The following is a 15,840-nucleotide window of genomic DNA, read 5'->3' as shown; positions in this document are numbered from 1 at the left end:
GTAGAAGATCGGCAGCATTTTTACCAAACATGGCCAAAACTTAAAACCACTGCTGTTGGAGTCACTGTGTTGGGTGGGGGGTGGGGGGGTGGGGGGGCATGGGTAATTGTTTGGACTGGGTTGAGCGATGTATGAGTTTTCTGTGGTTAGCGGCGTATTTTCTGCCTCTCTGCAAATATATATATTTTTAAATCAATTATTGGTGTTGCTTTTTTTACTATATTGTTTATGCTGTACACAATTCACACTGACCTGTTAAAGGTACTTTCCCACTTGCGGCAGAAGATTCCGGCAGGCAGTTCCGTCGCTGGAACTGCCTGCCGGATCTGGTAATCTGGACGCAAACTGATGGCATTTGTCAGACAGATCCGGATACGGATCCATCTGACAAATGCATTGAAATACCGGATCCATCTCTCCGGTGTCATCTGGAAAAAAAGATCCGGTATTTATTTTTTTCTTTTCAGATTTAAAGGTCTTCGCATGCGTGGGCCGGAAGAACGGATCCGTCAATGCGGCACTAATACATTTCAATGGAAATCAATGCGCTATTTTCTCTTGCAAAAAAAACGTAAGAGGGACTGAACTGATTCCTCCTGATGCATACTCAACGGAATGCTCTCCATTCAGAATGCATTAGGATAAAACCGTTTTTTCTGGTATTGAGCCCCTGTGACTGAACTCAATACCAGAAAAGAAAAACGCTTTGTTCGGGTTGTTTTGGTCATCTGGCTACCTGATAAGTGTATATTTTGTTTTCCCCCTATGCAAGTATGAGCAATAACATTTTATTTTATGGAAAATAATTGCTTATTTATTATTTTATTACAAGCTTTTTTAATTTGAACGTTTCTAATGCCATTAAGTAATTACTGTCTTACAAAATAATTGCATACTTACAATGCATTAGCATTCTCCTGTATATGGCACAGGCTGTGGTTAGGGCAACAGTAGGGCGCCCTAACAGCAGAATTACTGCATTTACAGTCCTTTCTAGGTCTCTAGGACTGACTGCTGAGGGCTCACCCAGCCTCCAATCAGTTCACTGGGACCCAATCCAAGGGAGAATTCTCCTTTGATAATGGGCTGCAATCAAAGTTTGAACAGTTGGGATTGGAGCGACTTCCGATCCTGGCTGTAGAGTTAAAGGCTATTCTAAGAAGCTGGAGCTGTTGGTTTGTAGAAAAGCAGTGCTCACAGAAGAGACGACAAAAGACTGCCGCTGGTCCTTAGAAACGCTTGATGGAATCCTAACTGCTGTCAAGTGGAAATTCCATCATCGTACGTAGGGCCATATCAGTTTAGACAAGAGATTCTTTCATCAGTCTCTTAATTGTACATTATCAGAGCTGCAGCATTACTGCGCTGCAAAAAGTACAGAAAAAACATGTATTTATTTAAAATTAGATCCGGTCTCAAGGGAGTAATTGCAGTTTTTGCAGGCTTTTTTTCTTTTATTTTTTGGTATCAATCATGGTGCTTTTTATCACAGCATTAGGGCCCATTGTGAATGTATCCAAAGATCCAAACTCGTGCCCATGTCATTGTTCATCTGCATAGCAGAGACGTCCGGGCCAGGTTCATCTATGTTGTTGTTGTGTTTTTTTTTTTTTGTTTAAATGTGGTTTCTGCCTTCAATATGTAATAAAAACCTGGGAACCAATGTTAGATGTTCTGCAGAAACCATGCTGTGTCACCATTGCAGGGCAGAGGCTTGAAGTGTGCTGCACAATCTGCATGCAGGTTATACCCCCCCATTGGCAATCTGCGTGGTCATGACCTAGATCTGTTCACATGAATGCATTGTCCTTCTCCCCATAATGTGTCTTTTTAATGTGACTCGTGAGCTTTCGGCGTTCTCCGCCTAACGTGTAATTGTTCCGTCTGACAGGGAAAGGTCCACCTGGAGCTGAAGCTAAATGAGCTGATTACTGACAATGGATCCGTGCAGCAGCTTATGGTACAGTAAGTATATCCGGGAGGATATTGAACATGTGCAATGCACGGTGGTCAGTATGACAATCTCAGAAAAGCCACCAGGACACTTCCTTTTTTCCGTAACTCGCACAGAGAGGAAGCGTAGGCGGCTGCACGGAGGCTTTGAATAAATACAAATTACTGTTAACCTCGTCTGCCAGGCCTACAGATGATGCCATGAATTCACCGGCTTTATAAACCCTATGCAAGCTGTCTCATAGATTACCACTGCCCTACTGTTTTCCTTCAATAAACCCCTTGACAGATTCCTCAATAATTTGTAAGTCATGGAGGATAAAAAGCCTCCTGAGGGGCAATCAGGGGCTTTCTGCATACACTCCTACCCCCTCTCAACAAAGCTAAAAAAGGGTATATGGCACAGTTTTGGTAGCCCGGACTAGAAACCTGCCCTCATTATACAGGTCATTAATATTGCTTGCTGCTACCCTGATTCGCACCTCTTGGGGCAGTTCAGGGGGGCAGTTATGCTATGGTTTTATAAGCTTCCAAAAAATGCCCTTTTCAGATGTCTTTTCACACTGGCATTTAGATCCTCCTTCAGTAGTTCCATCGATTATTACATGATGGCGCAGTCGATGGGTCAATTCATATCAGTTCACATCTGTATGTAAGTAAGCCATGACACCAGTGTGAACAGAGCCTTAAAGGGGTATTCCATTTTCATGAAATTGATGACCCATGCTCAGGACAGGTCATCCGTTTCAGATCGGTGGGGGTCTGATCAGCTGCCGATCAGCTGTTTGAAAGGGCCGTGTGTCTAGTGTGAGTGCTGCGTCCTGTTTGTTGTTGACCTGCACGCCATCAACAGTGCATTGTAGTGGTGCAGGGTACGAACTCCGCCGCCATTCACTTCTATGGGACACACAGCTGTAATTACACCGCACTGGTGCCACAGTGTAGACTGCATGCAGGTAGACATTGAAGAGGACGCAGCACTGACTTGAGAGCCACGACCTCAGATTGAGAGGGGTGCCAAGAGTCGGACTCCTACCGATCTGAAATTGATGACCTATCCTGAGGTAATTTTATAAAATCGGAATACCCCTTTTAAAGGGATTATTCCACAACACAGTGTTAGGCCTCATTCACACATACGTGGATTTTCACGGACCACGGTCCGTGAAAACCTGTCCTGCTGAGTGCACGAGCGCAAGGCGTCATTAAGACGTCATTGGTTGCTATGACGCCGTGCGCTTTGCGCCGCCGCCTCTGTACAGTAATACACTCGTATGATCTAGCAACCAATGACGCCGTGCACTCAGCAAGATGGGTTTTCACGGACTGTGATCCGTGAAAATCCCTGTATGTGTGAATGAGGCCTTACATTATATATTAATGTAAGTGTTTCATTTGGAATTAGAATCACATTGGGACTGAGCTGTAATCTGTAGTCAGGCTTCAAACCTTTTTAAATGCACTGGGATTTATACTGGTCTATTTGTTTTTGTGGTTTATCTTAATATATATATATAGTTATTATTATTTTTCTATAAAAACTGACATGCGTTTAATTTCCCTACTCAATATCTATGTAAAGACTGGACAAAATTGAATCTATGAAGGGAACCTGGCAGGAGATTTCTGCCGCCCTGTCTCAGAACAGGATGTGATGAGAAGCTGAGCTCTGTGATACATAGGTAAAAAGCAGTGCATCTCCTAACAAGAGTCCTAGGGGAGATTGTGGGAGTCCTGATTCCCCTGCTCACACATTGTGATTGACAGCTGGCAGTTACTGTGTGTGGGCTAGGTTATCAGGACTCGGAGTCCAGGATTAGTTCTGTGTTTTATTCAGAAATTCTGCTCCCCATTTTATAAATCTGTATATCACAGGGGTGAGCTTCTGTCCCTCTGTCATGTCCTGCTCAGACAGGGCAGCGGACATCATTGGGCAGGTTTGCATTGAATGGGTTTTTCGGAGGTTCAGTATTGTTGCTCTAGTCTCAGGATAGATCATTAGTATCTGATCGGTGGAGGTCCAACCCTCAGCACCCCCAGTGATCAGCTGCTTGAAAGGCTGGAGCGCTGCGGCCTCTTCCTAGGCCTGTGACATCACGTTTAGTGGTCACATGGCGTATCATCGGTATCTGATCGGTGGAGGTCCAACCCTCGGCACCCCCCAGTGATCAGCTGCTTGAAAGGCTGGAGCGCTGCGGCCTCTTCCTAGGCCTGTGACATCACGTTTAGTGGTCACATGGCGTATCATCAGTATCTGATCGGTGGAGGTCCAACCCTCGGCACCTCCAGTGATCAGCTTCTTGAAAGGCTGGAGCGCTGCGGCCTCTTCCTAGGCCTGTGACATCACGTTTAGTGGTCACATGGCTCATCATCAGTATCTTATTGGTGGAGGTCCAACCCTCGGCACCCCCAGTGATCAGCTTCTTGAATGGCTGGAGCGCTGCGGCCTCTTCCTAGGCCTGTGACATCACGTTTAGTGGTCACATGGCGTATCATCAGTATCTGATCGGTGGAGGTACAACCCTCGGCACCCCCAGTGATCAGCTTCTTGAAAGGCTGGAGCGCTGCGGCCTCTTCCTAGGCCTGTGACATCACGTTCAGTGGTCACATGCAGTATTTGCAGCTCAGTACCATTTAAGTGAATAGACTTGGTATGCAAAACCAAGCACAGCCACTATACCCTGAGCTTGGCATGCTGTGCTGTGCTGAGCTTGGCATGCTGTGCTGTGCTGAGCTTGGTATGCTGTGCTGAGCTGAGCTTGTATGCTGTGTATGCTGTGAGGGGGCTGCAGCGCTCACCGGAGTGCTGCGACCTCTACGAACAGTTGATTGGCGGGGGTGGCAGGAGTTGGATCTCAACCAATCGTGAAGATAGGCCATCAGTATTGAACTCCCAGAAAACCCCATAGTGGTTGATTTCACTCCTCGCTAAATAAGATGAACATGCTTTTTTCTTTTCTTGTAGTATTGTAGAATGTGAGGGGCTACCTCTAGTGAATGGGCAGAGCTGCGATCCATATGCTTCTGTGTCTCTTGTTGGACCAGCTCGGTAAGTACTTTTCTATGTATGGGTTAGAATTTTTCAGTATGTATAATATTAGGGCGGTGATGTATGAAACAGTGTTGAGAAGTCGCAGAATGTGATAATTTGGGGACATTTACATGGCATGAAACTGTGACTTCTTTCACCCCTTGTATTTTAACGTGTGCTGCGTGTCTATAGGCAGTGCTGAATGGACATGTGTGAACAGACACGTGTGCAGCTGTATTCCTGGGTCTGAATCCAGACAAAGGCCAATGGCGTACATTCCATAGAGGCAGACCAATCGGCTGGTATGGGGCCCAGAGTAATGGGGGCTGACATGAACTGCTTCTCTTGTCATCTTGACGTAGCTTTACCAGATTAGATTTTACTTCAGCTGCCACTAGGGGGAGCACAGTGCAAAGAGTTTTACAGCTTCCATTGAAATGAATGGTGCATGCATTCTTATGCACTTAGCTCCCCCTAGTGGTGGCTTTGGGCAGCCAATTTTATATTATACTTTGTGAATAGAAGCAGATTTGTCAGTATATTTATTCCAAATAATGCAAATACATTAAGAAATTCTAAACACCTTATGTAAATTCCACATAACCGAGTGGGATGTGGGGGCCCTATACTAAGTTTTGTTATGGGGCCCTATGAGATCAGTATACACCCCTGCTAAGGTCAATATCTGTTTGAAGTTTGCATGTTCTCCCCATGTTTGTGTGGGTTTTCAACACCATCATGGTGTTTTCCCACACCTCAGAAACATACTGATAGGATCATTGCTTTCCCTAGTATCTGCGGGCCTGAGCCTGGGAAATAAGAGTAATGAAATACCAAATGCTTCTCTTAGGCTACTTTCACACTAGCGTTCGGGCGGATCCGCTCATATTAATGCAGACGGAGGCTCCGTTCAGTACGGATCCGTCTGCATTAATAACTTTAAAAAAATTCGCAAGTGCGCAAGTAGCCTGCGCGGATCCGTTCAGACTTTCAATGTAAAGTCAATGGGGGACGGATCCGCTTGAAGATTGAGTCAATTGGTGACATCTTCAAGCGGATCCGTTCCCATTGACTTACATTGTAAGTCTGAACGGATCCGCACGGCCAGGCGGACACCCGAACGCTGCAAGCAGCGTTCAGCTGTCCGCCTGTCCGTGCGGAGGCGAGCGGAGGCTGAACGCCGCCAGACTGATGCAGTCTGAGCGGATCCGCTCCATTCAGACTGCATCAGGGCTGGACGGCTGCGTTCGGGTCCGCTCGTGAGCTCCTTCAAACGGAGCTCACGAGCGGACCGACGAACGCTAGTGTGAAAGCAGCCTTAGCTTGTTCATGGAGTTTCTTTAGTTTGCGTTGTGACGTGCTGTTACTCTTCTTCTTTTGTTTCAGAATTGACCAGAAGAAAACCAAAGTGAAGAAGAAAACGAGTAATCCACAATTCAATGAAAAATTCTACTTTGAGGTGAATGAAGAGGTTTTCTCTTTATCTTCACTGCATTGTGTAAAAGAAGAGTCATTTTTCTTTTTAGTATTTGACCTTTTGCTAATAATCTGTGTCCTTCATGAGTCTCTTCTGTGGCATATTTGAATGATACTGTATACAGGTCCTTCTAAAAAAAATTAGCATATTGTGATAAAGTTCATTATTTTCTGTAATGTACTGATAAAAAACATTAGACTTTCATATATTTTAGATTCATTACACACAACTGAAGTAGTTCAAGCCTTTTATTGTTTTAATATTGATGATTTTGGCATACAGCTCATGAAAACCCAAATTTCCTATCTCAAAAAATTAGCATATCATGAAAAGGTTCTCTAAACGAGCTATTAACCTAATCATCTGAATCAACTAATTAACTCTAAACACCTGCAAAAGATTCCTGAGGCTTTTGAAAACTCCCAGCCTGGTTCATTACTCAAAACCGCAATCATGGGTAAGACTGCCGACCTGACTGCTGTCCAGAAGGCAATCATTGACACCCTCAAGCAAGAGGGTAAGACACAGAAAGAAATTTCTGAACGAATAGGCTGTTCCCAGAGTGCTGTATCAAGGCACCTCAGTGGGAAGTCTGTGGGAAGAAAAAAGTGTGGCAGAAAACGCTGCACAACGAGAAGAGGTGACCGGACCCTGAGGAAGATTGTGGAGAAGGACCGATTCCAGACCTTGGGGGACCTGCGGAAGCAGTGGACTGAGTCTGGAGTAGAAACATCCAGAGCCACCGTGTACAGGCGTGTGCAGGAAATGGGCTACAGGTGCCGCATTCCCCAGGTCAAGCCACTTTTGAACCAGAAACAGCGGCAGAAGCGCCTGACCTGGGCTACAGAGAAGCAGCACTGGACTGTTGCATGTCATTCGGAAATCAAGGTGCCAGAGTCTGGAGGAAGACTGGAGAGAGGGAAATGCCAAAATGCCTGAAGTCCAGTGTCAAGTACCCACACTCAGTGATGGTCTGGGGTGCCATGTCAGCTGCTGGTGTTGGTCCACTGTGTTTTATCAAGGGCAGGGTCAATGCAGCTAGCCATCAGGAGATTTTGGAGCACTTCATGCTTCCATCTGCTGAAAAGCTTTATGGAGATGAAGATTTCATTTTTCAGCACGACCTGGCACCTGCTCACAGTGCCAAAACCACTGGTAAATGGTTTACTGACCATGGTATTACTGTGCTCAATTGGCCTGCCAACTCTCCTGACCTGAACCCCATAGAGAATCTGTGGGATATTGGGAAGAGAAAGTTGAGAGACGCAAGACCCAACACTCTAGATGAGCTTAAGGCCGCTATCGAAGCATCCTGGGCCTCCATAACACCTCAGCAGTGCCACAGGCTGATTGCCTCCATGCCACGCCGCATTGAAGCAGTCATTTCTGCAAAAGGATTCCCGACCAAGTATTGAGTGCATAACTGAACATAATTATTTGAAGGTTGACTTTTTTTGTATTAAAAACACTTTTCTTTTATTGGTCGGATGAAATATGCTAATTTTTTTAGATAGGAATTTGGGGTTTTCATGAGCTGTATGCCAAAATCATCAATATTAAAACAATAAAAGGCTTAAAACTACTTCAGTTGTGTGTAATGAATCTAAAATATATGAAAGTCTAATGTTTATCAGTACATTACAGAAAATAATGAACTTTATCACAATATGCTAATCTTTTGAGAAGGACCTGTATAAGCATGATTCACAAAATGTATTGAGTAGGATCAAAGCTTACAAACTCAGCCGCTTCCTTTCTCATCTTTCCTGGTTTATGCTATGGAGGGAGGTCAGTTTTGTGTTCCTCAGACACTGGATTAGTGGACGCCCTTTATGTACTATTCACAGTTCTAACAGAGCAATGTTTTGGTAGGTGACAAGGTCAAGCAGCTACACTAAGAAGTCCCAGTTTCAAGTAGAGGAAGAAGATATTGAGAAACTTGAAGTAAGGTTTGTAATCCACGTTTTCTGTACTCTTACACCAAATCTGTATCGACATCCTGTTTCAGGATCAGAAAGCTGCGTTGTTTTAGAATAGATCCCTCTACTTGTAAGCGTCTTGTTTTATTACTAACTTTTTGCAGGAACGGCCAACTGTCCACTTTTGTCATCATTATGACATGTCATACGTTTGAGTCATGGGATCTAGGCGCCCCTACTGATGACACAAACTGGATTGTAGACATTTATGAGCCCATCTCCAGCTAAGGAGGAGAGCTGATCACACGTGACGTTTCAGTCTGGAAGACCGTTATCAAACACTGATTGTCATGGGAAGAGAGGAAGATACGCAGACAACTACAGTTGGTATGGAGCACTGGAAGAAAGGAATGCCGCCTCAGTTACCATCTTGCTATCTTCACACAGCAATCAGTGCTTGACGAAGGTCCTCCAGATAGGACCATTTATGCGTAGATCACTGTTCAAGACTGTATTGTGCTGAGTTCTGTATTATAAGGAGTGGGATCCTGATCCTGCATCGGCACGTGCAGATCAGAATGCCACAGACTGTTTCCTGTTAGTTGATCACAGCCGCCACTTTGCTGAGCACTTCTGCTTATTCGAGGGGTCTCAGCATCCAGAGAACCACTGATTTAAAAATTTCTGAGTTCACTGATTTCAAAAGAGTTGTGAAAGGACTGTTTGAACCTAAAGTCAAGGCTTTTTTTTCTTTCACGAAGAGTAAAATGTATTTTTTGTTAACAAAGTGGTACAATATGATATTTATCATTGTTTGAGATGTTGTGACATTGGAATATGGAGTCTAGCAGCAGAAAACACATGAACTATAGGTCACCAGCTGTAGGGGATCCTCATGGGTGCAGAACATAGGATAATGTTCCAAACAAAACCTCATTGGGATTTCCCAAACTTCAAATTGATCCTGTTGCTCTCAGTTACGGAAATGAACTGTACGAGCCCTAGAGTTTTATTAGCCGGGATTACCATGTTCCAGAGATCCCTCACTGTCCTCTTCTAGGTCACAGCTGAAGCCTGCGGTGGATATGAAATTCAAAGGTCAGCCTGGATTTCTGCCGTGGATTCCACCTGAAATACACTTTGGATTTTTCTGATGTGTATTTTGGCCATGCGAACATTGCTATCTGGATGCTACCAATTAATCCAACCAAGGCCTATAATGACCCTCCCAATACCTGGGCTCCTCATATACAATATACTTACTTACAAGCCTCCCTATCATCCCTGGTGACGCTGGGAAGGCTCGTCCCCGCCATGGCCTGCTATTGGCTGCTCCCCCTCAATGTTTTGATCCGAGCGACGGGAAGATGCAGTGGCGTCTGTGCAGGGATCTGGAATGACGTAGGTGCCGGAAGGCTGGTAAGTATATTGTATATGATGGTGCATTGGGGGGGCTCGTTATAGGGGTTGAATAACCACTTTAATGTCTTCTGATTATAATGTTTGGATGTCTCGTCACATTATTTGTACTGATTTCCTCTTCTAAATGCTGGATTCTTACCTCAGTCTTTTTGTCCCCGTCACAGTCAAGTCTTGGGATGGTAAGCAGCATGTGTCTGCGGTTTTATTGCGTGTTTCTGCCTTAATTGGTTTAATATTTTTCACACTAGGGATACTTACCCTGGAAACTAAATCGTAGGAAAAGGCAACTGTATGGCTTAAAGAAGTTGTCCCATCTCAGACATTGGTGACATATCGCTAGGTTATGCCACCAATGTGAGATGGGAGTGAGTTCCACAGGTGCTACCTGCACCTATCTCCAGAATGGGCCGCACCCAACATGAAGGAGAGAAGACCGTGCAAGTGTGGCCACACTCCATTCACTCCTGTGGGAATCCCCCAATAGCCGAAAGCCAGCTTGGCTATTTCTGGAAGTCCTATAGCGATGAATGGCGAGGTAACCGTCTGCACGGTGAACTTTCCATTCACTTCTGTGGGACATCCAAAAATAGCTGAGCGCGCCCTCACTTTGGGGGGGGGAGGGCTGTTCTGGAGAAAGGATTGAGTCCCAGAGTTTGGAACTGCATCTATTTGACTTGCATACCAATGTATGTGATGAGAAAAACCCTTTAAAAGTCATGTCCTAGAAGTTTTTTTTATTCTTTTCATTTTTATTAGTTTTTAAAGAAATATAAGAAAAACTGATTGTTTTAAAAACATTTAGAATCTATTCCACCAAATACATAGATAGGTGTGTTCAACTGTATGCCTGTTCAGCTGCCTATGCCGGGTGTGGACACCACTGACGGAGACCTAGGTAGTGGCTGGGGGCAGGAGGGGATATATACCACTGTTTTTGCTTTTAATCAATGGAGTGGTGTGAAAATCAACCTTGATTGTCGCAGGTGCCTCTCCTGCAAGTGCAGGGAGGGGAGGGTCAGCAAGCTGCAGGGCTTCAGGCTCCATGTATGAGCCGTTACAGAGCCCGTCCCCTTGGTGGTAGCGTCCTCCCAGGAACTCACTACACCTGTCACTGACTGCAGGGGGGAGGGGATGTGGAGGGGCTCATACACTGAGCCTGAAGCTCGTAACCCCCCCCCCCCCCGAGCATTTAAAGCTCATTTTTACAGTACCCCATTGATTAAAAGCAGTGACAGAGGTTTGTATGACCCCCCCAACTTGTCAGTCAGCAGTTTTGCATCAACAGAACTGCTGACAGATTCTGTGTGTATTTTTTGCATACAGTTGCATTGAAAAGTGCACTAAACTGTGCTTTTCAATACCCAAATATCGGGAGACTTTTTTAGCCTGTAGCTCAACAGTACGCATGTAAATTGAGCCTAAGCCCAGGGCCTGTTTGTTCCCTTCTGCGGTTTTACATTTAACTGTTTAGTACCGGTAATGCATGTGTTTTGTGTGTATAACGTTGTCATTCTGCGTTTTATTGTTCTCCTGCCAAGCAGAGCTTCCGATGCGTATCCTCACACTAGATCATCTTTTCCAGATTCTCAGTTCCTGCTCGTCGGGATATTTGACTAGCCGGCAGTACATGATAAGGCTGTTTTGACTGAATATTATTGCCAGTCAGTTTTCAGAGCAGAAACTGCTTTGTAACCTGATCACAGGCCCCACTTCTTCTATTGAGCAACTGCTTTTCGGAGGGATGCGTGGGCGCGTGTCACACGCAGCCTTTGTTTCACATGCTAATTTCCACCAAACAAGACCTTCACACTCGATTGCTTTGCTTCATTAGCAGTACCTTGCAAGAGCTTGATTTCCTGTGTGCATTACTCATCAGTATTTTCTCTATACTGCCATTTTATTTCACTGGAAGTCGGCATGCTCTCTACGTACAGAGAGCTATGCTGTGTACCAACAGATACATAGTGAGAATTAAAAGGATAGTCCTGTCTCATAAAGTGATGGCATAGCGCTAGGATAAGACATGAGATCGTGGTGGTCTGACCTCTAGGACCCCCACGGATCTTAAAAATAAAGAGGCCGTAGCACTGACTCAGACCTGCAGGATTGTCCAAATAAGCTAGAGAGCAAAGAGGGTGTTGTCATGTTAACTGAAACATACATTTTATTTAAAGGGGTTGTCCAACGAAAAATATTCTACATTTTTCAAACCAGCACCTGGATCTGAATACTTTTGTAAATGCATGTAATAAAAAATGTAGTATAGCCAGTGAGCTACTCAATAAAATGTATATGTATAGCGCCACCTGCTGTTTGCTCTTTTTCTAATTTCTCTGTCCTGCTCACTGAGATGGAAACACATGCTTAGTTCCATCCTTCAACTGACACAGCTGATGTAGAAAGGACATGCCCCCTTAAGCAGCCAGCCCGAAGAAAACAACAAATGAGGAGATCTCTGGATCCATGCGAGGTACAGGGCTGGCTCTAGCTTTGTTAGAAAGAGATTGTCATGTACTATATGATATTGTAATTTAGTTTCCTACATTAAAGGGGTTATCCAACCCCTAAAATGCCCCCCCCCCCCCCCCCCCCCCCCCCCCTCCATATGACTGAGCTCCTCACACACATTGTACTTGCCTCGTTTCTGTCACCCGCTTTTGACGCCCACACGGCCGCCGTGCGAATGAAAATGTCCGGTGACGGGGGGAGCAGTCAATAGCAGGCCGCGAATGGGAACGAGCCTCCGTATCCTCCCCACAATGCTAGGGAGGCTCGTCCCCATCGCGGCCTGCTATTGGCTGAACCCCCCATCATCCAGGCGACGGGGAGATGTAGCGGCGGCTGTGTGAACGTCAGAAGCATTTTAGGGATGGGATGACCCGTTTATTAGGAGTTATAATTAATAAAAAGTTTGGCACTCTTCAGAGCCAGGTAGCTGTCTGCATTCAGTGGGATGAACTATTGTATTGTTCTGTGGGATCGGATCAGGGGCCCTATAGAGGGCTCCTATAATGCCTTGTGAACTGGCTGGGAAAGCATATGGAACTAAAATCTACGCCGGATAATCGATGGAGCACTCGCCCTGAAAAGAGTGACCCTTAGATCCTGTGCTGGAATTTAATCCTACACGGGCTGTGATGCCCTGCACGTTAACCCTAAGTTCACACCTGAGCGTTTTACAGCGCGTTCAAACGCGCTGTAAAACGCTTAACACGTGAAAACCAATGCTTCCCTATGGCCCTGGTTCACACTTGAGCGTTTTTTTTGGGGCGTTTGTCATGCGTTTTGGCCCATAGACTCATTGGACAACACTGCAGTCAATCACACAAACGCGCGTCAAACGCGCGTTTACTATTGCAAAAAACGCGCGACAAATACGCGCGTCTCAGAAACGCTCAGGTGTGAACCCAGGGTAAAGCCTTTCCTAAGGTGTCTGCAGTCAGTGAGCTACGCCCAAGAACCTGCGTAAAGCCTCCTTTCAGGATACAATCTGGATATGCCCTCGCTAAAAAGCAATGTGTTGGATCATTAGCTGAATGCAGATGCTCTTTGAGTATTCCCTCCTTGAGGTTATAGGGATGGCCACTATCTCGTTTAAGGAGACTATTTGTCACAGTGCTTTTGCAGAAGACTTCTGTCTCAGTTATTCCATCTCGGCCTCTCTTAAAGGGCATCTGTCAGCAGATTTGTACCTATGAAAAAGACTGTTTGGCTGCTGAAGGCATCTGCGTTGGTCCCATGTTCAGATGTGCCTGTATTGCTAGGAAAAATGATGTTTTAATATATGCAAATGAGCTTCTAGGGGCAACGAGGTCGTTGTCATTACATATAGAAGCTCTGCTCTCTCTGCAACTGCTGCCCCCGCTGCACTTTGATTGACAGGACCAAGCGTGATGACATTTTCACTGCCTGGCCCTCTCAATCAAAGTGCAGAGGGCATAAATTTTGCAGAGAAAGCAGAGCCTCTAGGTGCAACTGCAACGTCCCCATTGCTCCTAGAGGTCCATTTGCATATATTAAAACATCATTTTTCTCAGCAATGCGGGCACATATGAACATGGGACCAACACAGATGTCTTCAGCTGCCAAGTGCACATGTAACAGGTCAGCCGGTGTCATAGGTACAAATTTACTGACGGATGCCCTTTAATGAGTACATCTAATAACACCAGTTGGTGTGCATCAGACTCGCTTCTGAATTTTAGCCCTAGATTGTTGTGATTAATTTCAGCTACGAACTGTCCTCCTGCGAGCCAAACCACAACACGAAAATGTCATCTATGTACCCGAGCCACATGGTGATGTGATACTGCCAGTGGCTCATGGTATCAGAGAAGATTTCCGCTGCCACCCACCCAGGATTGTTTCCCCGATGCAGGGATGCATCTCCTTCATTCTTGGGATCGGTGGGCGTCCCAGAGGTTTGGACACCAACCAGTCATAAAGGGGTGACATATCTAAAGATGGTAATAACCTTCTTAGATGATGATGATGTTTTCTTATAATGAAATAATGATGCTTTTTATGTATTGCTTTCTGTTGTGTGGTGAACATTAGGTGACCTGCTGGTCCATAACCACTGCAGAAGAGCATTAAAATTAAACATATGAATGACAGCCATCTTCCCCCCCATGTGTGTACCATGGGGCTATGCCAGCACTCCATCTGCATGTGGGTGACATATGTAGACCACCACATTCTTTTGGATATCTGGATGTATCAAACATGAACCACAAGCTGTGTTGCTAATACTTTCAGGCTGCTCCATCCTAAACAGCAGGGCAAAATTCTATTTTTTTAGGGAGATTGTGAGACTCCCGAATGAATTTTTGCAATAGGAAATTCCTGTTTTTACTAGGAATTCCATTTAAAGTGAATGATCACCCTCGAATGCTAATTTATGCTATGTTTTAAATATCTACGTAGGTTTAAAATGCTAATTTAATGTGCTATTTTTTTAAAGTATTGTCTTGATGGCATCCAGAGCTTTTTTTCATACAGTACTCCAAACCTCCTGCAGAGACACAGATTTAAATATTCTCGCTACCTGCAGCCGCCACTAGAGGGGAGCGTAAGAGCTGTCTCCATACTGTTATACATTGAACTTAATAATAAGTCTGTATGCAGTAAGCTCCTGAGCTACCCCCCCCTAGTGGTGGCCGCAGGCAGGCCTGTACCCCACATGGATCCAGAGCTCTCCACATTCATTGCTCCAGTTGTTTTGCTAGATTTAGGGCTTGTTCACACGAACGTGCCGTGTTTTGCGGACCGCAAAACACGGATGCCGCCCGTGTGCCTTTCTCAACGGGCGGCCCTTTATAGAAATGCGTATTCTTGTCCGCAAAACGGACAAGAATAGGACATGATCTATAATTTTTGCGGGGCCACGGAACGGAGCAACAGATGCGGACAGCACACAGAGTGCTATCCGCATCATTTGTGGCCCCATTGAAGGCCCCAATTCCAAGGCATTAGTTAATGGGTCCGCACTTGAGCCGCAAAAAATGCGGCTCGGATGCGGAACCAAACCATGGTCGTGTGAATGAGCCCTTATTTTAAGCTGTCAGCTCAGGGGGCATGTCCTTTCTGCTGCAGCTAGTGGCAGGTGAAGAAGGGAAATAAGCATGTGCTTCCGTCTTAGTGAGAAGAACAGAGAAATTAGAAAAAGGGCAGGCGGTGCTATACAGAGATTTCATTAAATATAGCTATAATAAATGTTTTACGTGCAAAAGTATTCAGCTCCAGGTTTTGGTTTGAAAACGGTAATATTTTTTGTGGGACAACCCCTTTTAAGAACTTAAATCAGAACAGAATTTTGGACCTTTAAAGCCAAATATTTAAAGGTGGAAATTTACTTTTAAAGAAGTTGTATACTTTATCAATTAAAGGAGCACATGTAGATGTCATACTTTTGTGATCTACCGGTTCAAGTTTTTACCCCAAGTGCTCATTTTAGGCTACTTTCACACCTGCGTTTAGGTGTGGATCCGTCTGATATCGGCACCGACGGATCCGCACCAATAATGCAAACGCTTAGA

General features: G+C 45.0%; 1 protein-coding gene across 2 annotated transcripts in view; it reads left to right on the top strand.

Moving 5' to 3' along the window:
- RASA2 (RAS p21 protein activator 2) overlaps positions 1-15,840 on the top strand; it is a 139,296-nt gene that overhangs the window by 69,643 nt on the left and 53,813 nt on the right. For both annotated transcript variants that reach the window (XM_044289832.1, XM_044289833.1), the window contains 4 exons: positions 1,892-1,965; positions 4,919-5,002; positions 6,371-6,443; positions 8,334-8,410. In XM_044289832.1, coding sequence (XP_044145767.1) covers positions 1,892-1,965; positions 4,919-5,002; positions 6,371-6,443; positions 8,334-8,410 — 308 coding nt within the window. The remainder of the gene's footprint in view (positions 1-1,891; positions 1,966-4,918; positions 5,003-6,370; positions 6,444-8,333; positions 8,411-15,840) is intronic.

Source organism: Bufo gargarizans, chromosome 4 (genome assembly GCF_014858855.1).
Source record: "Bufo gargarizans isolate SCDJY-AF-19 chromosome 4, ASM1485885v1, whole genome shotgun sequence".
NCBI classification, from domain to species: domain Eukaryota; kingdom Metazoa; phylum Chordata; class Amphibia; order Anura; family Bufonidae; genus Bufo; species Bufo gargarizans.
Note: the sequence above shows the minus strand (reverse complement) of the source record. Positions and strands in the feature narration are given on the sequence as shown.